The following is a 26,087-nucleotide window of genomic DNA, read 5'->3' on the forward strand; positions in this document are numbered from 1 at the left end:
GGAACAGCCTTGGGAAGAGTTAAGCGACCTGTTTGCATAAGAAATGTCAGTCAACCTGGCTACTTCTAAAGGGCTGGAGGTTCTGGGAAGCTCTGTGAGGTTGGCATTTCTCTGCTTTGTACTTTTTTGCTCTAGGAAGCAATTGCACAAAGCAGATAGGAGAGACCTCTGCAGTTACATGGCACCTCTTCCTCAGAACCTACCTCTCGGGCAATATTTGCCCACAATTTTTCCTTTTGCTTTGACAAATAGTTCCTCTTTTGCCTCTGACAAATGTTCCTCTGCAATAGATAAAAAGTACTAAAGCAAGAGAAAAGCTTTCCTCTTAGGCTTCTCTATTGAGAAACAGTTTCTCGCACTCCTATTAGCATGCACAGAACAAAAATTGACAGCACAGCGGTAGGACAGGAAACGAGTTCAGCTGGTGTGAGGGCTTCTGCACACTGCCAAGGTAGAAGTCTTGGACAGGTAAAATATCGGATCTCTTTCAAATGAAACAATAGTTCTCTCTCCCTTTCTCTCTCTATAATACAACAGCTATTTTCCAATTTCTATATGAATCTGATCAAAGCAGAGTGTTTAATAGCACAAAGGGTACTGCATGTTGCTATTAAATCAGGTGGCCATTTCGCAGAACTGCATAGATCTCTATGTAATGTGAGGGACCAACACCAGGAGATATTGGTCTGATGTTGCGTCCTGCTGTGTACAATACATGCCACCTGTAATTGAGAAGAGGCAGCTCAGAAGAAAAAAGCCACAAAGCAGAGACCATGCAGAGCCAGTGACCTCTGGACCACTTAGAATAGAGTTCTTTTTTTTGGGGGTGTGGCAAAGCAAAATCAGAGAAGGAATGGCGTTGCTGACTATAAACTCATTTAGCAGGCAAACACTAGGAAGAATAGTGCACTGTTGAAAGCTGAGGTTAGAAGAAGGATAACAGAGAGCATAAATATGCTTAGACTGGAGATGCTGTCTTCTGACTCACTTCTGAATAGCACTGATGCAACCACAAGAGCTTATGAAAGAGCAGGGGATTGTAGAGACAGGGCTTTTGACCCCAGAGATCCTCAGCTCCTGACTACTGATGATCAATCTGGTCAAGGGGACATAGCTAAGTAAAAAATGAATAAACATGGCTTAAGGGAGGTATTTCTGCCGATATGAAGGTCATCCGAGTCTAAGGAAAAAGATTTCTGAGCACCTCAACATTCTTCACCTCATGGATATGTTGTGCCTTATGCTGTGAGAGGAGCAGCAGGTAGTGGCAGTCCACGCTGGCCAAGTGAAGGGTCACTGGCAGCGACCACCAATCCCAGACCTGAGATATCAGATTCGTGGAAAATGTCCCTTCTGGATTCTGTATTTTACACAGACCCTGTACTGCCAGCTTAGCTGTTCAATGCTTGTCCATATAGACATCCCATGCTGCATGTGGCAGCCCACATGTGCTCAAGGGCGAAGCGACACAGCATGCTCAAGAAACACATTTGAGATGCTTAAGATAATTGCCTGAGAAATAGGTTCAGTTCTACCGACTGCTGTGTGAGTGGCTGAAAGACTTTTCTGTGAGCAGCTGTAATGGAAAGGTCAGTTCCCACAGAAGCTGCCTTCTTATGCAGAGGGTTTTTTTCCAGAGATGAAAGAATGCCTTTTGCTTCTCCAGACTTTTGAACAAGGTTTTGTAACCTAAAAGCTGACAGATCTTTTTGTGCTATATGTTTTACATGGTGACAGTGTCTGGATGTCTTATCTTTGCTACTATCTGTGGGATGTCCCTAATCTTTAATACTTCCATCCTTAAATAATTGTCACAACCTCCATTTTGTGGATGGAATATTAGGGCTGAAAGACTAAAGCCTGCTCAAGTGCCCACGCTATGCAGGTAGGAAAGCTAAATGTTTGCAGAGGGTGATTTGGAGGGCTAAGGTGAGACATTCCTGAGCATGCTAAAATACTTGGTGGAATCATGACAAGTTGTACAGAAGAGTCTCTAAAGTTAAGCCACTGATCAACAACGTACATTGATACATCACTGTCACTTACTGATGTTATCCAAACTTTTTTAGGAAAAGCTGAGATGGGGATGCAGGAAAAAAGATGCCCAAAGCTACAGCTCAAAGTTTGGCTGTGAGGGATGCGGTCCCTCACAGCCCTACTCACCTTCTGTGACATTACAGGCAGGTGCATTCCTTTGTACATGGCATGAGGCAGAAGTCCTATTCATTGAAACCTTTAAAATTTCACAATTATCATTCTGGTTGGCAATTTCAGAGTGTTAAAACAAAAACTTGGTTAAAATATAACATGGAATTACAGGCTGCTTCCAGTGTATGTATGTGCTCTTCTTTCCCTACTGCACTTAGTATCTACTGTGATCCACTCCAGAGCAAGCTGTGCTTGGAGATCCTATGGAAATGGCTCCCACACAACAGGTAAGATGGGATGCAGTGCTGTTCTTCAAATGCTGTATTTTATTAGAAAATAAATGGAACAGAGATACCAGTGAAAGCCTGCTCAGTAGCTGTTGCTTTTACCGACAAATCTGAGTGTTACTACTCAATGCTAGAATATCAATCAGCTGCTTAGTCTATGTGCAGCACTCAGTTCCTGCCAAACGTCATGGGGTAAATTAAAAGCTTTTTTTTTTTTCCTTATCTTTAGAGCTTAGCCCCAGAAAACAGGTCTGAGATGATTTTGTCAGTTGCATAACAGAAAAAATGGTTTAACAGATCTAAACCTTTTGATTTAAAATAAAGCCCCTGGGGGTTTTCTACATGTCAGATTTCAGCTTGATCCATTCTACATCGTCAGAAATACAAAGCTCAAAACAGAAGAGCAGGAAAAGGAGAGGAAAACACAGTTTACTTAGAGTGCAAATAGATCTACAGTATTGCTCTTTCAACAAGGAAACTATAGCAAATAAGCATGTATAAAACAGCTGACAAGCTGTAGTGAGTGGGAGACCACCCACTTATAACCTTCCTATTCAACAGCAGGTGATCCTGAACCAATGGCTGGAGCTTGAGTAGCCAGAGAAAATTAACCCTTCATTAACCCTTCTTTCGCAGAGAGTGAAAATTGGGCATCACTGTGGAGCTGCCAGAGATGACTTGTTTCTGAGTTTGCACAGTACCTCAATCTTAGCTCAGACAGGATTATAGTTTCTGTGTACATGAATGTTAGTATACTTGCTGCGTGTATTTCCTATCCTTGACTCAGTAAAGATCTCCATTTAAAAAAAAATAAAAAGCACAGTGCTGACAGGGTGTACCAGTGTGCTACCAGACCACACTGTGAGCTGCAGGATTCAGACCCAGTCTGCAATAGGATTTGGGGCTTTGCTTGTGGTTAACTGTTTGTGAATCTTGTATTTCTTTTTGTGCATTTGTAGAAACAGACCTGGAAAGATCTATGCTTAAGAGGGTGAAGATGGCACAGGAATTATTCTTTCTCTTTAGATTGTCGATATATTTTAGTGCTGGACTATTTCTATGTTTATGACAACAATGTTCAGAGGAAGAATTAGAAAAATAACAAAGATGCATTTGAGGACTGCCACTTCAACTACGACAACACAGAGAAATTGATTTCAAAGAGCAACTCTAACTTAATTAGGGATAATTCCACCTGGCAAAAGTCTCACCGCTGTGGCATCGTCCTTCTTCCACAGCCTATCTGAGGTGCAAAGGACAGAGGGGATGGACAGACACACAAGCAAACACAGTCTTTGGGAGTTAAGATCTGGCAAGGGTTTAAATGATATATTTAAATTAAATAAAGATTGGTAAAACATTTCAGTCAAACTACAGCTCAGAACTGCAAGAAATTTCTAACACCTGTGATAATCCTAGCACTCCCAGTCATTCCTCCTAAATAGATCTCATCCAGCAAAGATCTTAGCTACAGTGCTTATTTGATCCCATGTTTACTAATAATATATTACTGCAATATTAAAAAAAGTGTGACATCATCTGCTTTTGATGAGGTAATTGATGTATTATGGTAGCATTTGTAAGCAGTATGAACAATGGGGGCTTGCTGTAACAAGTGCTGTGTGATGCCACTGGGGACAACCATGGCTCCAAAGACTTCATTCGTTATATTAAGACAGATAGAGGAATAGGAAGCAGCAGCAGAAGCAGAACAGTTATGATGGACAGAGAATCACAGAGCCATAAAGTCACCTCAGTTGGAAAATATGCTTCCAGATCACCAAGTCCAACCATCAACCTGACGTACAGAGACCTGCCACTAACCATGTCCCTTAGTGCTGTGTCCACACGCCTCTTAAATACCACTAGGGATGGGTTCTCCCCCACCTCCCTGGGCAGCCCATTCCAACAGTTGACCACCTTTACTGTGAATAAATCCTTGTGAGGTTACTGTGGACAGTAGCTCCTGTGCACCTCAAGGGTTTTCTTTGGCTGTAAGAGCGAGAAGGCCCAGAAGTCTGAACAGCGGGGAAACCCTTGAAGAAATCTTTCACTGACAAAAACTTGTAAGGCTCCACTGAAAAATAAAGGTGCACCAGAGATGAGGAAAGGCTGACAATCTGATATCCTACCTTCAGATGTGCAGCTCAGACATCCCCTGGAGCTAGATGGAAAGCCTGCATTGTGCCCAGCTCACAGCTGGGAGGCTTTGATGATGTACAGTCACAATGCAGAGGTCGGTGTGCCAGAGCTGTTGCAATCTGCTGCTGCTAAACCTCAGTAAGAGATAAATAAGCAAACCAGAGCCTCTGTGGGGTCAGGAGCACCTCAGCAGTGTAGATGTCACTTCGGGACAGGAGGAGATCCCTCCATCCACCTCAGCTCTGTCCCTGACAGCTTCATGTGCTGATGGTGCCCAAACACTCTGCCATGGATGGAAGTATTTCTGGTCATATGAGCACGTTCAGCTCGCAGTCTAAGGGCCACTTATGAGAACAAAGACATTTGAGGGCTCATCTTGGTATCCCAGGGAAGCTGCACATATTTTGACACACTTCTGTAACTGATGCACTTATGTGGAGTGAAAGCAGTAAAACACACTCCGTTGCACAGGGCAGAACTCATTCTCTTCTGTCTCAGTCTGAGTTTTGGGAAGCTTGGTTGTGCCTTTGAAGGACTCAGACAAGACACTTTTCCTCTGTCCTCAGTATAGGCTTGCGGGTTATTCTAAGTGTTAAAGGCACAGAACTAATGTTATATTACGCTTTGCCATTGTGGGAATGAAATGTTATTTCTGCATTAGATATTAAAAAGGGCAATTGTTTTGAAGAAGTAGAACATAATGTGTTTGTATTCTGTAATAATAAAAAACTTTGATGTAAAAAGTAGGAATACTGTATATGTTAGCAGCGTGTTTTAGAAACAGAATTGCTGAGTCATGTGATTAATTCTTTCTTGCAAAACTGTAATAGTTGGTAAATGTCCCAAACAATGTGAGTGTAGTGTCAGAGACTAGAAAATATATTGTAGAGTTGTTCTGTTAGGAAGAGAAACTCCTAGCAAAAGAAAAGCAAATTTATCAAACATCAAAGCAGCCAGGGCCTCTACACAAGGCCTCGCTCTGTGGGAAGGTTGGGATATGACAGGCAGGCATTAAGATACTCCCCTCTGTCCTCCTTCTGAGCTTATCTCTATGCATGGGAGAACAAGCAGATATCCAGATACAATGATCAAGTATGGAGTAAGAGTCAGAAGTTAATTAATTAATTAGAGATTTCCTCTTAGCCAGCGAAGATTTATGTTTGTCCAGTGTTTGTACATTTAGTGAAGCGTTGAGAAGATTGTGAACCTGCAGTACTCAGCCAATGAGGAGCCAGGGGAGAAAGAGATTAAGCATCGGGCGACAGGGCATGAAAAGATGGAACACTGTTTTCTGGGTGCTCTCCTGCTTGCAGGAGGCCTGCCATTGCCATTGCGAATAACATCTGCTTTATTGGAGATACCGTCCTGATAAATTTTTTTGATATTTCCAACACCATTAAGTTACATTGCCAGAAATGTTTTGTTTCTCTTTGCGCCCTCTGTTTGGAAACAAAAGTGCACCGCACCGCGAGCCTCATTAATAGCCGGGGATGAAGCAGCACTGAAAGACCACTCAGAGGTGTGAGAAGAAAAAGAGAAGGAAGGAAGGAAAGAAAGAAAGAGAGAAAGAAAAAGAAGAAAGAGACAAAGCTCCCAGGAAGGCAGAAGCCGCGGGGCCCGGGCCTTCGCCATGGTGACGGGGCAGCGGCGGCGGCGCCCCCTATCGGCCGCCGGGAGATGGCGGCGGGGCGAGCCGCCCGCCCGGTGCCTCCCCTCGGCGGGGCGCGGCGCGGCGGTCCGGCTCCTCCTCCGCCCGCCGCGCTGCCTCCTCCGCCGCCACGCCCTCCCGCTCGACCTGCGGCCGCGGGGCGGCATGAGAGGAGCCGGGGGCGGCTGAGGCGCGGCGGCGGGGAGGCACCATGTCGCTCCTGTGTGTGCGAGGTGAGTGCGGGCCGGCGCGGCGGCGTCGGAGCACCGTGGGCCGTTCGCACTGGTGGCGGTGCCCCGTTCGCCCCTCGGGGGTGTGTCGGGCCGGCCGTGAGGAGAGGCCGAGCCTGCGTGCCGCGGAGCACCTGCGCGCGAGTTAGTTTGCGTTCTGAGGATCCGCTCGGGAGCGGCAGCGCGGCGCTCTGATTTCTTCTGAGCGTGGCTCCTCTGTGGTTCTCAGCGAGCGATTCGCACCTTCCCGCCGTCCCAGCGAGCCGTCGGCTGCTCCCCCGCTCCGCGGGGCGGAGAAGTGTCGGGAAGCCGCGAGGGCAGGGCCGAAGCTCGCGGCTCCGCGCCTGGGCAGGTGTCTGAGCGCGGGCTGTGCGGCGGGGAAGGCGTGGTGCGGGGCGCGGTGCGGCGTCCGAGTGCTGCGCTTCGTTGGAGGCCGCTGAGGGGAGAGCTGCGGGGCTTTAACAGCGCTGTGCGTGCTTCAGACGTGCGTTTTTGTTTCAGACTATCGCTGTTAACGCCCTCTTGCCGCCCAGCCTGCTTCACTTGTGCAGGACGGATCGTAGCGCTGGTTGCATGCTCCTTATCTCAGTTTCAACTTCTTGCTCTCTGGAGCCAGAGATGTAAAATCCCTGAAGGAAACCGTGTGCCAGGACTCGTGGTTCGGGGACGCGGCTGTCACTGTTCTTTAGGGTGTCCCCGTGCTGTGCCCTGCGGCTTACAAGTATTGTTTGAATGTTCTCAGCTCCCTTGCCAGATATGATAAAAGAAAAAGCCCAACACACTTGCTGGTGAGCTGCTCTCAGTAGAGCTTTTTCTTTCTTTTTGCTGATGTCCCCCGATTTGACGACAGCAGTCCATTCAGGTGCTGAACACCAGAGTATCATCAGCATGCAGTGTTCTGGGGAGAGCACTATTCTTTTATGAGAGGGTTTTCAAATTGAGTTTCAGCCTTGATATTTAAAAAAATAGATATCTTTTTGAGGAGTTAGGAAATATGTGTAAGTGTGAAGCTTGTCTTAAAAATCTTCCATAGATCTCTGAAGCACATGCTGAGCATCTCTGGTGGGCTTACCCATTTCAAGCTCTTCCTCCAAATCCCCTAATTGAAGCTGATTCTTGTTATCTCAGTGGAGCTTACATATTACAAGGCTGTTTTATTTTCATTCTTTTTGGTGATTTTTCACCAAAATGCTTTCAGGCTGTCCTTTGAAAAAGTCTGCCTCTTGTGTTAAAGGTGTATTTATACTCATCTACTAATGTCATAGTAACAGTAACGGCAATGAGTGGATAATACACTACAACAACACCAACTGTATGCTGCATTTACTGAAGCAGTTCTGCCTCCTCAGGCTGTTCTTTGTACGTTCATAGAGCCTTTGGGACAAAAGCGTTTCAGCAGCCTGGAACTGATTTCTGTGATTGTCTTATTTCTGCTCAGGTGTGAAGATCCAAAGACACCTGAGGTAGCTGTGACTGTATGTGATAGGGAGCTGTGAAAGTTGTCTTTCATATCCACCTGCTGTGCTAAGGTGGTAGATCATACTGGCAGCAGTTTAGATAGCGCTAGGCAGGTTGACCAGAAGGATGCAGGATACATTCCATTTTCTGAACACTTTTTTTTTTTTAGTGGTCGTGGCTGAAAGAATGAGCTGATGAGATCTTGCATCTATGAACCATGATATGTAAAATGGTGATATACTGCTGTGGAGCACTTGAAAAAACAAATTAGGTACTGGGAGATGAAATAAAACAGCAACTTTTGGAGCAAGCAGGAGAGAGCTCTATTGAGGGGAAAGAAAAAAAAAAAAAGCCACTTCTGTTTCGATTAAGAAAGGTACATGCATAGGTCTGTATAGTGACTTGGATTTGGATGCTGTAGACCTGAGTTTAAAAAAGAAAGACAACCAGAAACCTGTGAAGGAAATGTAGGCGATTAGGACACTGTTAATTGCATCTGAATTGCATTTTAGCAGATAACAGAAATGTGGAAAAAACCTTAAGTGGCAGTGTAACAAGAAGCCTAGCAGCCCGAACGTGTTGTAATTCACTTATTTCCCCCTCCTCCCCTTTGAATTATGTGCTTTAATGATATTTTAATGAATGGATAATCTAAGACAGTGCACATAAATAGATTTGAGTTCTGCCTTTCTTTCTGGAGGAGCAGCTGACATTCATGGCTTCTTGATCTTATTTTAGGTGGCACATTTCTTTTACTACTTCTTCTCAGAGATTGAATCAGGTGTTTTCTCAGAAGCTTTGCCCTGTGTCTGTCACAGAGGTACTTGGCAGGAAGTCTGAGTGCAGCAGGACTCTGAGCCGGGCTCACCTGCAGGCAGAGTGTGTGTGAAGTGAGCCAGTGGCACAGGCTGTTCCAGGAGTAACCTGAGGGACTCCCTTGGAGGAGTAATCTTGAAAGATGCAGAGGGTGAAAGTCAAGGAGCAAAAGGAAAAAAAAAAAAAAAAAAAAAAAGCTGAATTGTATGTGACTGATTTACAGCACAATTCTTCATATTTTGATTCTACCCCAGAAGAGATTGCATATACTCCAGTTCAGAGCAGCTGTGCCTGGATTATGTCTGATAATCTTCTCTTGGCACAGTTCTCTTTACTAGTTTGTGTTTAGTATTGTGTTTGTTAAAATAGCAGGTATTAAATAAAAGTAGTCCCAGTGAAGCAGTTTAATTTTTTCATGTCAGTCTTGCATTGTTAGCTCTCCTGGCCTTGTTTTGGAAGTCTTGATTTATTTTTTTTTTTCTTGGATCTTAACTTCGTTCATTTTTTCTTCTGATCTTTCCTGTCTACCAGATTACAGATGGAGGTACCTGCCATCTCAGCGCAGCTCGTAAGGGTCATTCCAAGCGAGGGCCCTGCCAAAGCCGGATCATGTGGTTACGAGTGCTCTGTCATCAGCTCCTTCCCAGCCTTTCACTTGCCCCCCAGCTCTTGGTGTCTCGAGACAGTGGCATGGCTTCTTACCACTCAGTGATGCTTTTCTTCTAGTTTTCCACCCCTCTGCTTTGTGACAGCTCCCACTGTATCCTTAATCCCTTTGTCTCCCTAGCTATCCATCTGGTAACTGTAGTAAAATTTGTGTTGATTTGTGTCACACATCATCTGTTTGTCTGAAATGCTCTACTTCTTAGCTTTTCCAAGGATATTGGCAGTGGAGGTCTTCTGTTGTCCCCACACCTACTGTGTGGCTTAGCCCCACGGGGGGGCAGTGCTTTTGTTGTCTCGGGGCCCCATCTGCAGCATCTCTGTGAGGTGCAGCTACCTGAGGCGTGCAGGAGCTTCAGTGTGGGGATCTGTTCTCGTCCTGCTCTCTGCTGCTTCAGGTTGTCGACTGTTACATGAAATGGCGCTCTCTTGAAGTTAGGCACCTTTTTAATTATTTTTTTAAAATTTTTGTTTGTTTATTTTTTGCAAACTACTTTGTTGTTGCTGTTTTGAATTGCTGCAAAACTTGCTTGTCCGGTGACTTCTTTGGCTTAGTCAGAATAGCTTAGTATTCTAAGCAGAGGGCAGTTCTACAACTGCATTGTGACCGTATTCTGAAATGGCTGCAGAATTGGGGAAAAAAAAAACAAAAAAACAAAACAAACAAACAAAAAAAAAAAAAAACAAAAAAACCCTGCCTGTTTTGGGGTGGATAAAAATGGAAAATATGAGAGTGGGATTTTGGGTTCTGAAAGCAGTAGCAGAAATGCAGGTATTAATGGAACATTGCTTGATGAATAAGTATTACAGACTGGTTTTCTTTAGCTGTAATTAGTCAGAAAGCTACCAGTGTATGTATGTTGGAACAAAATGAAATGTGTTATAAATCTGGATGATAATGCTGAGGAATCTTTTCTCTTAAAGGAGCCTAATTACATTGGGTCATAAGTTTGGGGTTTGGAGAGCTGACACGTGCAATTGGTAGCTTAATTAGAGAGATAATTGTAAAGCTTTCCAGCCTCTTCTGTTCTTAAGCATAGTTAAAACTGACAGGCTGTGTTTGGTTTGCGATGGAAAGGCGGTGGTTCATTTTTCTGTTCTGGGTACTGTTACTGCAAAGTTTTAACAAAGAGATACTTGAAAATCCTCACTGATTTTCAGTGGATGAAAGAAGCACACAGAGGTGCTTCCTGAAATTGACTAGCATCTGTCATTTTGCTCACTTGGTGTCCTCTCAGTTGATTCTTTCAGTTTGGGATCTGCCAGTTCAAACTTATTGAAGTCTCTCTTAACATTCTGTTTTATTATGTAACAAACGGTGAATTTATTAATAAGGAAATGATCTAAGTTCCTCATTATGAACTGTAGCCTAGGAGCTAATTGCAATTTAGACCGTATCATGTGAAATCCAAGCAAATTTTTTTTTTTAACTCAGGATCTTACCTTAAATATTTGACTTGGAGGCACATGAAGTACATATGTCTGATGGCAGTGATGGCAAATGATCTTTTTATTACTTTGTTTTGGAACTTTCCTCCCTTTCATTTTTATTCTATGCCTTGTTACCAAATTTTCCTCAATATTTGGAAACTACTTTTTCTGTTCAGTGAAAGCTGTTCTCATTGCTCTTCCAAAAGATCTTCAACCAGAGTGATATACATATAATAACTTTTTTTTTTTTTTCATACAGAGATTTCATTGCATGGACTTGCAAACAGATTGGGAACTGCTGTGAGGGTGTGTGGAACTTCCTTTGCTTTCACTTTGGTAGATTGAAGCCTGCTGATACCTGGTGTTTTCTTTGTGAGGAAGTGTGCGAAAGCACTTTGCTCCTCTTGTTTCTTGTTAGATGAACTGCAGACTTCAGAACACATTCTGAGTGTTTTTCTGCAGTTTGAATTTGATTTTTTTTGTTTTTGCAGCCTTTATTCATGCTACTAAAGTTCCTATAGAGATGAAAAATTGATTTTATATTGGTGTGTTGATCTCATTGTCCTGTAATGGAGAACTAAAATCTGCTCCATTCCTTTTTGCTTACCTCCATATGCATTAGCCACCTTTGCCAAGGACTCTGCTGGAATAAAGTTTTGTTTGTTTGCTGTGACATGTAGCACTTGGCAGATGCTCACCATGATACAGGTTCCTGTTAGATGGATGTTGTCTGAGTGTTCAAATTTAGCAGGATATTGGAGTGACTTTGTCTTGGACCTTTTACACTTGGCGTGCACAGTGTTGCTTTTCATTGCTTTTTTGTTGTTTGTCTCTTCAGCAGCTTCTGTGCCTTTTTCGTAAATGGCAAGTGGTCGATCCAGCCGTAAAAGTGTTGGTATTAGGAGGGTATTTGTGCAACCCCACTGAGAATGACTCGTCCCCTCAAGAGACTAACCACGCTATGATGGCGTTTGTCACTTCTGTGACAGTGCCCTGCGCCAGTCAGCTGTACATCTCAGTAAGCTGTGCGTGATGTGTCTGTGTAGTTTAGGTGAATTCCAAATCAGTGTTGGTTGGTAGTTGTCATTTTTTTCAGACCTTTAACTCCTTACACATTGCTAGCTGTTTTCACAGACGTCCTGGTGTGCTCGGTGACCTGTAGGCACCTGTCCTCTCATAAGTGTGCTCTAACTTCACCTGGACTGTGGCACTCCAGTCTGCTTAGAAACTTTTTTCTAGTCTTTCTGAATGTCTTTAAAGCAAATGTCACTGATGTCTGGACACTAGCTATCTAAACTTCCTGATTTTTACTGTTTTCTTTGATTGCTGTGTTCACTTAGCAGATGGACTGCGAAGTACCTGATCACACAGATGCCTCCCTTTCCCCAGGCTTGGGGCAGTTTTGACTGGTGCTGGTTGAACTATTTAAGCAGTATGTTATGATGTGAATTCTTTCCCTTCTGCTATAGGAGGTGGCAAGGAACTTGAGGGTGGTAATGGCAGGTTTGTGTTGTCTCTGTCAGCTTGGTGAGGATATCTCAAATGAGAGGAAATGCTGACAGGTGAAAGTTGTGCTTTGGTTTTAGTTCTCTGTAGCACGCTGGTCTTGAATGTTCATAAGCTCATCCTTTTGTCAGGAGAGTTAAAGATTTGGAAAGAACTGGAAGGGAGTTGGGTGCTTGAGTTTCACATGCAAGACTGTGTTGGAGACCTTGAGCTTACTGAAATTCTATTCTGAAGGAAAATTAAATTGAAATGTTGCTGGGTGTATATTCCTCACCCCTGTTGTTTGCAGAGTGTACTTTTGATGTCTGTGCTTAAGTATGTGAATGTTTTGTCATTGCTTGCCAGGGCTGCACGAGTTAAAAACTGTTAGGAATTTTGGTTCGTTCCATTTTTGCCTGCCTGTATCTGAGGAATGCATCATTTGGAATTGTAAAATGTAATGTGGTCTTTGAACAACTTTGTGCTGACCTAAGGCCCACGATCCTCTTCCTTGCAGCTGAACATCCCTATGAATGGAAAGTGAATTGACTAGAGGGGAATATCTAATGAGGGATAAGAGAAGGTGTCTTCCCCAGATAATCTCTAGCCTAAAACTGTTGCTGAGTTTTAAAAGAAGTTTGGCTTCCCGCCTTGAGCGTGTCCCTTTAAGGAATACTGGTTTTAACCTTATTACTTAAAGCTCCTGTGACTTAACCCTCTTAATTCTTTACGGCCAAATGCTGCTCTAAGGAGACTCCAGCATTTTCAGCAGGGAGACATGATTATTTCATACGCAGGAATTACAGAATAGCACTTCTGAACATTGGTGCACCCACTGCTTGTTCTCTCAGCTGACGTCAGTGTCATAATAATATTCAGCTTAAGATGCATCATTAAAATAAATAAATTATATGCTAAAGGACATCTTGAGTAGCTCTTTTGTCCAGGTGAAGTATGGCTTATATAGCCAACCCACTGCTGTCTTGGCAGTCCTCTCATGAGGAAAGTGTCTGGAGCTAAGCCCACAAAACCCTTCTTTCTGTAAAGCTTTTGAGCCAGTGCTGTGGCGCAGGCACTCAAGCTGGATAGCTGATGCTGCAGTGTGTGTAGTGTGAACCTCTGCAGCTGGATCATGACTTGGAGCCTCATGTGTTGCTAGTGGTTGTGTTCTAAACCTTCCTGTGATTTTTCCCTGGCTGCCTGTGTTTGAGTTGCCATAGTTCTCATGAATGTGAACCTCTGTTAGGAGCAACGGAGATGATGCTTTGATTGCAGCAGCTCTTCACCATGGGTGTTTTCTTTCTTTTTTTCCGTATCACTACATACCTGATCATGATTAGAGAGCATTGTAAACTTCAAGCATCAGGAGCTGTGTGTTTTATTTTACCTTGCACTGAACATGGGCATCTTGAGTATCCCGAGGTCACTTTAAGGCAGTTCTTCAGCAAATCCTTGACCAGTTTATTCAAAAACTGCTGCACAAAATGACCTCTTTCAGGTGTATTTTTTTTTTTTAATTGTTCAGAATTATTTTTGAATGATACAACAAAGTTTCATGTGGTCAGGTGGTGATGGAAAGGCTGCGTATGAAGAGACTTTGGGACAAATTTCACCTAAACTGTAATATACACTGAAAAAATCTGCTTGGTGCATGTAGTTTAGGAGGAATGAATATAAAATATATACGAATGTAGAGATATTTACATGTCCAGAAGGAAATCCTTCAGGAATACCCGCTTTTCTTGAGGGTTTTCATAAACCTCAGAACCTGTATTTGGGAAATAGCCAGAGAATATAGACTTCCAGTGCCTGTGGTGATTCTCCACAGTCTTCTGTTCCAATGACTGCAGTCCCTGTGGTGTGTTATAACCAGAGATCTGGAAACTGCTATCCTGGACACTTTTAATAACTGTTTTCCTATAATGGCAGGAGTATCAGACACTACCTGAGGTGATGCCAAGATAGCTTATCAGCTTCGGGTGAGGAAGGAGCTTGACTGCTGAGTTAACAGCTATGTGCATTTTAGAAAATTGTGTCATTCCAGTTTTGTTCACTTCCCCGCTTTCACGAGCTGTTCTCCATCACGCTTTATTCTTCAGTGTCCTCTTGGAAAGGTGCACTTCCTTTGGTGCTTCTTAAAAATCTTCTAGGAAATTAAAACTGTCTTTGTTTCAGGGTGTGGTACATACCGTTTGGACCTAAAGATGTTGTATGCTGTATGAGTCTGGCAGGTAGTGTAAGTATGGGGCTGTTGGGAAGGAGAAAAGGGATATGAGACAGTGATTTTCTTTCAGTTTTTCCTGCCCATTATAACTCGCTGTGTCTGCAAAATTTTATTAGATTTTCTCATATCAAATTAAGTAAGTAGAGTCTGTGTATTCTCCATTTTAACAGCAGATTTTTGAGGAGATTGACTGCTTAGAAGCACTATAGTTATAGGTCCTGAATGGATTGTTGTAGTAATCTAATATGACCCTCTGTTGGACGTAGATTTTTTTCAATCTAACAACCTGTAGTCTTTCAGGAAAAAAAGCGATTCTGAATTAAATTTGCTGAAGGATTTACTGCGGTTCTAGGTAGCCTTATGTTGTCATCGTACACAACAAATGTGTGTTTTTCAGCCTACACAGGTTGCTTAGCTTTACCATCACAGCCGCAGAAGTTGAGGTGTCTTTGCTCAGACTGGATTGAGCTGTGATGAAATTCCACCCTCTTGTCAAACTTCTTCAGTACTGTAAAAATTGGTAAAAAGGGAATTAGGTGATGCCTACCATTTGAATGGAAGTACTCGGCTAATCGGACTGTAATGAGGAACATGCACATTTTTCATTTCTTGAAACGAGATCAAGACTTGCCACAACCTGTCAGACTGGTATTTTACATCAGCGTTTTGTTACGTTTTGCTAGGAACGAAGAGTGTGGTTTAGCAGAGCACTAGCAACAAAGCTTATGTTGTGAACCTGGTCTGTAGTTACCATTCTGTATCTGCCACTCAGTCAAAGATACGGAGATGTGTTCAAGCTCCATTGGAGCGGAGCAGCATGTGACCAAAGTGTGAATATGTGAGTTAACCCTGTGTGTGCTTGTAGAGGCTTGCATTTCATTTTTTCAGGGAAGAGCTGGTGGTGCTGGAGACAAAATAAGGATGACATAGTTTTTAGAAACAAGTGGTTTAATTATGTAAATTTATAGAAAGTAAACAGTGAGAAGTGTTTTATTAGCAGTTCTCCTGGAGATGCTGGAGGAGATGCCCTGCTCTGGGAAGAGAGGAACAAAGGTGACTGGCAGTATTTCACAGTGCTAGTGATGCAGAATTGCAAAGCTGCATTAGCGTGGATAAAAGAGAACCAGCTGGACTGAAATTACTTTGGGAAGAGCTGATAAGAGATTTTGCTGTGATAGCACTAGAGATCTACTGCATGTAGTCCAGGATTTAAATGTGGCTAGAAATCTCATAATATGTTTACAGAGGAGTGTTCCTGGCGACTGTTACTGTGGCAGACTAATGTTCCACACCAGAGGACAAATGCTGCTGGTAATGGCTGGGTAGGGAGCTGTGTCGTCAGGCCTATTCATTGTCAAGAAGTGACTGAAGCCACGAGATCAGTACAGTTCATTGTAGGTGAGGCTTTAAGAAGTGCGAAGGATGCTGGAGCTGGGCGTAAAATCGAACTTGGGTTGAGTGACCATGATTTAACTTAGACCAGCAGCTGTGAAACACCTTGAGAAGCTTTTTGGTAAAGTCAAGAGCTTGATTACAGAGGAGGGCATGGAAATCTGTGAAGCTACAGGGACAAATATTAACATCTCAAATAACAAAGAGAGGCTCCACCCGGAAGGTGGCCCTAGAGCTGGTGATTCACCTGGTCACTGTGTCAGGGTACAGTGCACAAGTGCAGAACTTCTGTGAGCAGAAACAATCAGTTTGTAAAGGAAGGTGTATCTTGAAGATCAGGAAGTCCAGGGATTAAGGCAGGGGCTTCCGACTCAGCAGAAGAGATGAGCTCTTCTATAGGATATTAAATCAGATAACATCATGTGCTTTAGTCATACGAAAATGAGAAGCAGGAAAGCACTGCGCACAGGATCAGGGTGCAGAAAGAAGGTACAGTAGGTATGATTCCTGAGCTGCACCAGTTGTTCTTATAAGGATATCATTGAAAATGATATACAGATATACAGGTGGTGGCAAAACTTCAACACCTTACTGATTTGAGTTAGGTGAACTCTGGCTTAGAGTACTGAAATATACAACACTTGAAATCTGACGTCTGGTAGTGGAAGCTTATTGCTGTAAGCCACAGTGACATCACCTAATTGGAGAACAAGATAGGTGGTTTCTGCAAGAGAGCAGACAGAAAAGGAGATAAGGGATGATTGTGGGCTGCAGATGCATCTTAACCTCTAAAGCAGGGGAGGCTGTGATGCTGTGAGTTTTAAAATCAAATTTAAAGAGACGTAATAAAAGCTTTTTAGATGGATGTAAGCAGCGTGGAAAGTAACTGGATATAAATGGAGTGTAGGTTTGCAAGTGGCAGGTTGTGCTGAGCCAGCCTCTTGTTTGTGGATGAAACAAACACCTGTTTGTAGCTGACGTTTGTTTTTGAGGAAATCTGGAACTGGCAGAAGAAATGTAAAGTTGGGTGGGAACTGGTCGTAGCAGAGGCTAGTGGCATTGAAATGGTCAGTGGGAGAAGTAGACAGATGTCTTCTGCTTGTGGTATGGCAAGGAGAGTAGAAACATGAGTGTGTCAGATGTGTTTTAAAGCTGAGTCCTAATGGCATAATTGATTCAGAAGTAGGTAAGTATAATGTGAAGGATTAAATGACCCCGAGGACAGCCATAATGAAAATGAGCTGATAGCAAGTAGAGTTATGAGTTTAAAGGCAAATGAGAAGAATTTCTGAAAAACCGGGAGCTTAGTGAAAGGAGAAGTGCTGAGGAGTCCTTCTGTCTCAGTGCTGTATTGGAAAAGGTGAGACAGTATATGCTGAGGGAAGTATTCTGAGCAGAGAGGGAAGTACAAAGGCAAAGGTAATGCATCCATGAGTGCTGTGCTTTGCGCTGGCCGGACCTGTTTGGAAAACATGAGCTCGGGTGGGACTAAACAGAGAGGTTTGAAGTAAACGTGACTGACTCTCTCTTCCTTTCAGTGTCTGTGGTGAGAAAACAAGGACATTGTGACATTTTCCAACTGATAAACAGGTGCTGGTGAGATCTAGGACTTATTTCCAGAAAAAAAGCATCAGATAATTAAAGAAAGCACCTTTCTTACGAAGAAAGGCTGAGAGAACTGTTCTTGTTCACCTCTGGAGAAAAGAAGGCTTTGGTGGGACTTCTTGTTCCAAGAAGGAGAAGGACTCCTTAGAAGGAGTCCTTCTAAGGAGTCCTTAGGAGGAGAAAGACTGAATTTTTCTTGGTCTGATAGTGATAGAACAAGGGGGAATGGTTTTAACTAAAATAGGATAGGAGAAAATTCTTGACTCAGAGCATGGTGATGCCCAGGCACCACTGCCCAGAGAGCTTTGGTTGGGAATGGATGGACTTTGAGGTCTTTTCCAGCCCAAGCATTCTGTGATTCTGCAGCTCAGATCCTTGTGAGAACAAATACTAGATGTGGTGACTCTAAAGGCCGCTCCATTTTTGTGATCCTCACAGCACTAAGTTCACTGTGATGTGAATTACTGCTCTGACAACTGCTCAGTTGTAATAATAATACAACAAACTGTGTAGAGGAAGATTTGCTCACACTAAGTTATTACCAAAGGCTGTTCATTTTAGTTAACAATTTCAGTACTAATTGCATTAGCCTGTGGAATTTCAGTATAATATTTATGGGGGCCAAAATATATGCAGACCACAGAGGTTTCAAGAGAACTATTTTGGGCATAATCTTTGTCAATAGCAACACTTGCTATGGTTCAGTTCTCTATACTTGCAGTGTTGAATCAAAAATCTTGGCAGGTGGAGGCTACGGTGTTGAGGAGACATGGCTCCTTCCAGTACTGCAGTACTGCCATGGGGAGCGGATGTTCAGCTTCTGCTCCCAGGTGGAGGTAAAATCCTGTGCTTGTTTCAGTAGCAGTACCTGGCTGAATTTTGGGAAACACACTCTGTCTTTACAACCTCGACTTAAAATGTCCTTTTCAGCCGCCTTCTAGGGAATATAAAAAGTGATCAACGTCCCAACGCCTGAAGCAGAACAAAAGAAATCCTGAAAGTTGGTGGGACTGTCTGTCCTACCTCTGCAATTTGTCCTTGTTGTCCGGGGACCAGTGTTGTGTAAGCAGTCTGTGAATGCCAAGAGTAAAGTTAGGCTTACACGGAGTTCCTCCTCAAGCAGTATTCTGCTAAATCCCTCATCCCAGGGTGGGAATCTCGTTTGGTTATGCCGTAGCTGATATCCTTAGGATTTCTTCTACTTGTTGTTAGTGCTTGCAGTCAGCTTATTTCTGTCTTCTCTGTATTAGGTTTTTATATGTTTGTGAACCAAAGCAGTGAAATAAGTAAGACAGTTTTAACATCTTTACAAAAATTGTGTTTCAGATAGACTAATTCTTCTCCATTACTTGTTTCAGGAGAACACAGCTGCTGTTTTTCCTGGGAAAAACTGTTTATCTGTTGCAGTGCAGTATGGTGGAATGTTTTTACTGGAAACAAAACAAAACAAAAAAAAATCCCCAAACCAAAAAAATCTCTGAATTCCCCTGGGATACACACTATTGCATTCAGTATCTCTTCTAACAAGTGTGCTAAACTTCAGAATTGAACAGTGATACATGTTGCTATCCTGGTAGGCTTGTGTTCAGTTGGGCTTTGCAGGTAGCTGTGTTCAGTTCATTGCTTGCTTGCCATCCTGAACCTTAAATTAAAAGTACCAGAAGGTGCTGAGGCCTTGCTGAGGTGGCATTCCCTTCTGATATGGTTAGTCAGCAGCCTCTTTTCCAGGGTGCTTCTGGTTTAATGTAAATCTGACCAGGAAGCATAGAAGCAAAAGTCATTCAGGAATCTGTGCAGATGACACTCTAGCCTTAGGAAATGAATGCTGAATGCAAGTTATGATATTCTATCTGTAATTCCTATTTTTTCTTCTTTGGCACCAGACAGAATACTTGTGTCTTCTTGTAGCTGTTAGGTTGCTGTGACCAGGCAGTGTCATTTGATCTAGTAACTCCAGCAAGACACTTAAGCGGTCTTTACATGTGCATGACTGAGCAGCTGCTGCACATGCTTTGTCTTGGAAGAAATTAATCTGAAAAGAAGTGAAATTCATTTGAAAAAAAAAAAATACTGCAAACATTTCTGAATTAGTTCTAAACTAGTTGAACTCCTTGTTTGTCAGCAAAATTGTTTTATCAACTCAAAGTGGCTTCTATCAGATTTGAAATGTTACGTCTTCTTGCCTGCTGGTGCAAGGTTATGGCTTTCATTTTATGCATTTCCTTAGTTTTTGACAGCTATCGGCATACATGAGTTAAGGTCTGTTCTATGTAAAATTAAACAGTGCAGGTTTTGTTCACTTTATCAACTCAGGCACTTCCACTAATGTAAGAAATCACATTTCTTAATCTCACAGAGCTTGAATGAAGAGTAAGTTATGCTACTGAAAATTTGCAGACCTTCTTTCTTCCTTGCTCTCTATTTATCTGTAAATTTTGAAAGGCTTGATGAATTCTTCTTTTCTTTTTCCTAATTAGGCACAGATTCAGGAGTAGGCCTGCTGTCTCTTCTGATCATAAACTATGAAATGTTCAAGGGGAATCTGTAACCTGCAAATAACTCCTTATAGCAAAAGAAATGAAGCACAATTCGACAGTTTGTCTTCTAAGGAAGAGTCGCACACTGAATAACTAACTCTAGTATTTTGCATAGGGTGTTTGTTTGTTTGTTTGTTTTTAACCAATAAAATAAAATACTAGCTGCAGCAGAATACTGGAGAGAGGAGGCAGCTCGGATTCCTGTTTAGTTCACCTCTTTGTCGGGGAACCAGGTCACCTGACAGAGCTGTCTGTGTTGCCAGCGTCAGGAGGATTAACCTCTCCATAATCTCTGTGCTTTGAGTAAGAGATTTTGTTCCTGTCCTCACTGCTCAGTTCAAAGCAGCTGCTGAGCAGAAACTCCAGGGAATCTTCTGCAACGTGCATGTGTGTTGGTTGGCCAAGGAAGGAAGAAATAAATGATAGAGGATTTCACCTAGCTGTGGTTTTCAGCAGCTGGCTTTAGTGTTTGGACGTTACATCTGTACAGAATCAGAGGTGTTGGCTATACCCTCTGTTGCTGTCTTGTTCAGAATATGTCTGCTTGCAGAAATAGGATCAAATGTTTCTTGATCACCATCCTTTGCTTCTTTCTCTACCCCAGGCAAACACTGGACAAAAACATCTCTTGATTTGTTAATTGTGACGTAACAAAACTTTGGTGTGTGTTTTCTCTATTCTTGAAGAAAACACAAATGATCCAGTCAGAGGTGATGCTAAGCCTGCCCAAAACTAGGAGGGATTACACAGCCAACCAGTGTGTGTGTGTACCCACTCCAGAGAAGCAGGGACTGCAGCAGTAAGGGACTGAACCCTGCTTGGAACCCCCTCAGAATCTGGAGTTGTAAAACACACTTCTAACTAAGCATCTGAGTATGGTCTCTCTCCACTTGCTAGAATTAGTTTGTCAGCCTGCACTGAGATGAGTGTTATTGTCAGAGAAGCTGGAGAGGTGAGTGATGATGTAAAGGGTTCTCAGGAGAGCAGTGTTTAAACTTGGCAAAACTTTTGTGGATCTGCCTCTCCATCACAGAAGATGATGACAACTGGAAACCTGGATCTTACTGGAAATTTTCAGGAAACCTGAAAACTGGTTTTTGACCAGCCTTTAGGAATGGGTAATGAGATGTGTTTCTAGTGGGAAGATCTTTTGCCTGGGCACCATGAAGCTGTCATTGCAGCAGTTCCCACAGCCGACAGAAGATGGCTTATGATTCTTCTTACGTGCATGGTGACTTGAGGCTCTGCTGTTGGTCTTATTGCTGCTTGGTGAGGAAGTCTCCTGTGCCTGATGGTCTACCAGCTGAACAGTGGGACCATGCTGGCAGGAGAAAAGGAGATGGGTAGCCCTGTATTGTGGAAGAGTTCAGCAGTGACCTGTTTCACCTGACTTTGGGAATTCCCCTTAAGTTTTTGCCTCCTCCCCTCTCCTGCATAATAGCACAACTACACCAGCAGCCTAGAACTGGAAGCTTCTACACCTTTTTTGTTTCTAACTGCATTTCATGTGAAAACTAGAAGATATTTTGTAGATTGTTGAAGCGTTGGATTCACCAGCAGCACTGATCTCTTAGGGGTGTTGTAAAGTTCAAGAATTGCATCCTCTACTTTCTTCATTGCATCCTCTACTTTCTTCTCTGCTTCCTGCCATCTGTCTCCAGTCTTTTTGTGGCTCCCGAGTACTTGCTTTTTAGGTAGATAGGAGAAACAATGTTGTCAAGCTCCTTTCCGCTGCTGTTTATCTGAAATCAATTGAATGCTTCCTTCTGACTTTCAGGAAGCTCATTCTGAGGTCAGCTGTAAGTCAACTTCTTGCAGCTTCCTTGCTGCAAAGCAGGAGTTTCACTAAATACTAATGCACAACGCAAAAATTATTTAAGCTATGGTTTAAAAAAAGCTTATCAGCGTTTTAAGCATTTTGTTGGTAAGATCCTCGGGGATTTATTGGGTAAAATGATAAGCATATTTTTAAAATACATGAGTCTTTTGAACACTTGAAGCAGAATGGCTTTTGTCCTTAGTGGTCGTGGTGTGTTGGTCATAGTTTACTGGTGCAGATCCTGCTCTGTGCTAGTTTTTTAGTCTTGGTGTTTGCTATTTTATTACTCCTTTCTTCCTTTCTGTGAACTTGTCCAGGACCAGTTGCTCCACTTAAAATATCTTCTAAACAAGTAGCAAAACAACCCAGCAGCTCAGTAGTTTTGCTGAGCAGCACTGGAGTGGGGATCCTAGCAGAGCAGTCTGATGTCTGTTTTCATGTGTGGGAAGGAATCACTTGCAGATTGCAGACCTTTTAGTTTCCCTCTTACGTTTTGATAGTTGTCACAGCTGCTTTCTACAAGTTACATGCGTAGTTTTCATTTCATTTTCCCTGTTCTTCCAGTTAGATGCTTTTGATCTCAAGGTTGGGGTTTTTTTTTTGGCTTTTTTTTTTTTTTTAATTGAAGTATTGGTTTTACTTTTATCTTAACTCTTCATTCACAATTGCAATTGCCTCAGCATGTAGCACTTTTTGTGTGTGTGTGTGTGTGTGTGTATATATATATATATATAAACATATAAAAATTGCTGTTCTTTGATACGTTTCTAGAAATGCCTTCCATGTTTTTGAATTTCTGTTACTGAGATTGTTCAAGGAGTATTTCAGGTAGGTGAGTTCTTGAGCTAAGCAACAAGCAAGAGCGCATATGAAACTCTACAGTTTATGGGCACAAAACCCTGTGTTGTGAAGTCAGTGTGTCAAACCAAATGTGGTAACAGATTAACCTGTAAGTAAGATCCAGGTGTCTCTCCAACTGTCTGAGTCAATTTTGTCATTGAGAGTTAGAAGCCTACATATATTAACTGCCTACTGCATTAAACAACTGTAGAAAATAAGCTGAATTGTCACCTTTCTTTTGCAGGAAATGTCTTTTGGGGAAGTATGGTCTTGTAATAGAAGGCTGCTTTTGCTAGTGGGAGTTGAGTTTTGTTTAAAAAAGCTGAGAAGGAGAAAACAAAAAAGAGAAAGGTGGAAAAATACCCTTTGTGGAAAGGGTCTACAAAGCTGGTTCTTTATTTCATGTGTACCTTGTTAATCTGCTTTTTGTTGGAGTGTTTGCAGCTGTCAGAAGGGGTTTTGATGTGTTCTGCTGCAGTTACTGGGTAACTTTCGTACACGGATGGAAGAAGTGGAGCCTTATAAAACTGATGTGGACAGAGCTGTACTGCTTATAGCTATCAGGTTTTGTGCAAAAGATGAGCTGAAAAGCATCAATCTGTAGGAGATGTGAAATTACGTGGTTCACCGCAATGATCAGGCTGGGTATGGAACAGAATAGCCAGATGTTTTGATACATAATATCAATTGTATATTGACACATCGATATTATATATAATATCAAATTTTGATATACCAAATGTGAGTTTGCTTTTTCCATAGATTGACCATCCTGCTGTTCTGTTCTCTCTCCAAATTCTTGAGAATGTTCCAGATGGACTACTGGTGTGCTATGCCACTCTGATGTCCATGAGCCATGGCAGTAATAGAGCAGGTTTAGACAAGACAGTGATATATACCTACTGCGTATAACAAAATTTGCTTTTTCTTGATGGATTTCAGTACTTTGCCCACCAAAGTTCTTCCTGTACAGATGAAGAGCTCAGGGCAGCGAAAATTCTGCAAAGAAAAAAGTGATGGGGTGAGGTTTAATGAGCCAAACCAAACAGAAGGAGTTGCAGTATCCCTTCCCCACTGGAAATAGCTGTCAGGCCCAAGGTGTGAGGTGTCCAAGCTGTGGAGGGAGGCAGACAAGGAGAACGCTGTCTGCCTGTGGGTTCGTGGGCTTGCAGGCACCGCTGGATGTTAAACTAGCAAAGAATAGACAAATGCAGAAGGGGAGTAGCCAGTGAAGTTGGGTTATCTAGATGTTCACTGGGGTGCGTACTTTATGTAGTGCTTTCTGGGTTTGCAGTCTGCAAAGTACTGAAGTTGAAATGGAGTTAATGTTATGTGCCAGAGGAATCTGGAAAACCCTTCCAAGGAGTCAGCTGTGTCCCAGCTGCTATAAGTCACTGTCCTGTGGACTGAAAGGGTGTCTTTTAGGAAGCATTGTTGGAAATTGTATTGTAAATCAAATAAACCTAGTAGCTTTGTGTGTCTGTGGACAGGGTAATGAATTTGCAGATCATCTGAAGCAGGAAAATGCTAATTGATGTGAATTAAGAGGGAGTATAATTCAATGTCAAGACATCTGGCAAAACGGAAATCCCTTGGGTAGGTCAATTTGCTACCACAGGAAAGAGAGTAGAAGCTTTCCTTCCCCTCTGAGGGAATCCAAGAATGAAAGCAGTCGATTTTTAGGTGTAGATGGTTGCTGAAAGGAGCTTAGCTTCCTCTAGTTTGGCATGATTCCCGGAGCCTGGAGAAAGATGAGGCAGGTTGTCCTGTGGGCATTTATAGTGGTCAAATTAAAGAAAGCTCTTTGTTGCATGGACAGGACTTGTAATTTTAAAGTGTTTATTTCTTGATTTCTTTTCATTAAAAATCGATACTCTCATCCACTCCATTTATTCTGGACTACAGTTGAGAAAAACGTAGTGGTTCAGGTGGGTTGCTGCCAAGGCCATCCAGATTTTCCCTGAACTGTTGCACTCAAACAGGTGATAGCTGTTTGAAGGATTTGAGCATTAAATCAGAAAAATGTGTCTCTGGGTGCTAGTCTTCCTGGTACTGAAGGAAATCTGTTCTGGATCCCTGCTCTCTGCAAGTAAAGTGGCGTTTTGTAGTGGTTCTTCTTTTTTCTGCTGACTAGCTCTCTGGTCAGCCCAGCCCTCCCTTCAAATCATGCTATAGCATAACGTTATCCTCCATTTATTTGCATGTGATCTCAGCTGTTACATCTGTTGGTCCACAGAGGTACCCACTGTGTTTCCAACACGTCATTCTTGAAGGTCATATGTAAAGCACTCTCCTCACTGGTTCAGCAGAACAATGGCTGTATGTAAACCAATGGTTTGTTTTCCTTGGCAGAAAGACAAAGCATAATGTAATAAGCATGACTTAAGTCTCTTATGTGTCCATATAGTTGAAGTAATGTCTCGGTTGCACTGATCACTTTAACTCAGCAGTGCTGTGTGTACAGGGGACGAGCTCTGAGTACGCTTTGCTCTTGCCTATGAAGGAGGCTGCTGCTGAGCCCAGGTATGTTCCTGGCAGCTCCTGTGCAGTTATTTTTCCCCTGAGCTTGTTCAGGAAGGTCTTTTCCTTCTATACATAGTGCTGTTCTGAGTGTGTGTGAGTACAGTGAAACATATCTTTTTGAACGTGTCTCAGGCTTGAAATGGCAATGTGGTTGCACCATGCTGAATTGGTGTAAAAGGCTTGGGAAACCAATAAGCTGCTGTTTCATGCAGCTCTTTCCATTTCAGAGCTGCAAAGGAGTGAGAAGGATTTCGTGGTACAGTCAGTACTGCTGTTTTGCTGTTGGATGTGCAGTTGTGTTTAACAGCATACCTTTGGTGCTGCAGGGCTTTTATAGGGAACAGTGACTGAGTTAAAATCATGGGTCAAGATCACTGCAAGGCTTCTGCTCCCTCCAGCTCAGAGCATCTTTTGTGATTCAGGTAGTGGGAGAGAAAAAAAGGAGGTGAGGACATGTAGGGTTTGTGCATGGAAAACATTGGATTTCCTGGGGAGGGAAAAGTACCTGTGGCATCCTCATGGCAGAGCAGCCCTTGGCAGATGTGCCAGTATTGCGCCACTTACTGGCCTCTGAGGGGTCCATAAACAGCTTTCAAGAAGTGTGCAGGAGGTGTTGAGTTTCTGACCCTATTATGCTTGCATGTGCTAGAGCAGTTGATCCAGGGTTCAGACAACAAAACTTGCTACGAAAAGCTCATTATAGCTGATATAAATGTAACAGATCTCTAGGCCTAGAGAGCTGCTTTGCCAAGCAGGATTCCCTCTGTTCTCTGTGCATGCTGTAAGGGCGCGCAGGCGATGATTTTGGTGTGGTGACTCAGTCTTGGATAGCTTGAGCC

General features: G+C 42.8%; 1 protein-coding gene across 4 annotated transcripts in view; it reads left to right on the forward strand.

The window, feature by feature from the left end:
* Positions 1-6,344: 6,344 nt before the first annotated feature.
* Positions 6,345-26,087, forward strand: part of UNC13B (unc-13 homolog B) — a 206,076-nt gene continuing 186,333 nt past the window's right edge. For all 4 annotated transcript variants that reach the window (XM_048930940.1, XM_048930942.1, XM_048930943.1 and 1 more), the window contains exon 1: positions 6,345-6,458. In XM_048930940.1, coding sequence (XP_048786897.1) covers positions 6,437-6,458 — 22 coding nt within the window. In that variant the 5' untranslated portion in view covers positions 6,345-6,436. The remainder of the gene's footprint in view (positions 6,459-26,087) is intronic.

This window comes from Lagopus muta, chromosome Z (assembly GCF_023343835.1).
Source record: "Lagopus muta isolate bLagMut1 chromosome Z, bLagMut1 primary, whole genome shotgun sequence".
Taxonomy (NCBI): Eukaryota; Metazoa; Chordata; class Aves; order Galliformes; family Phasianidae; genus Lagopus; species Lagopus muta.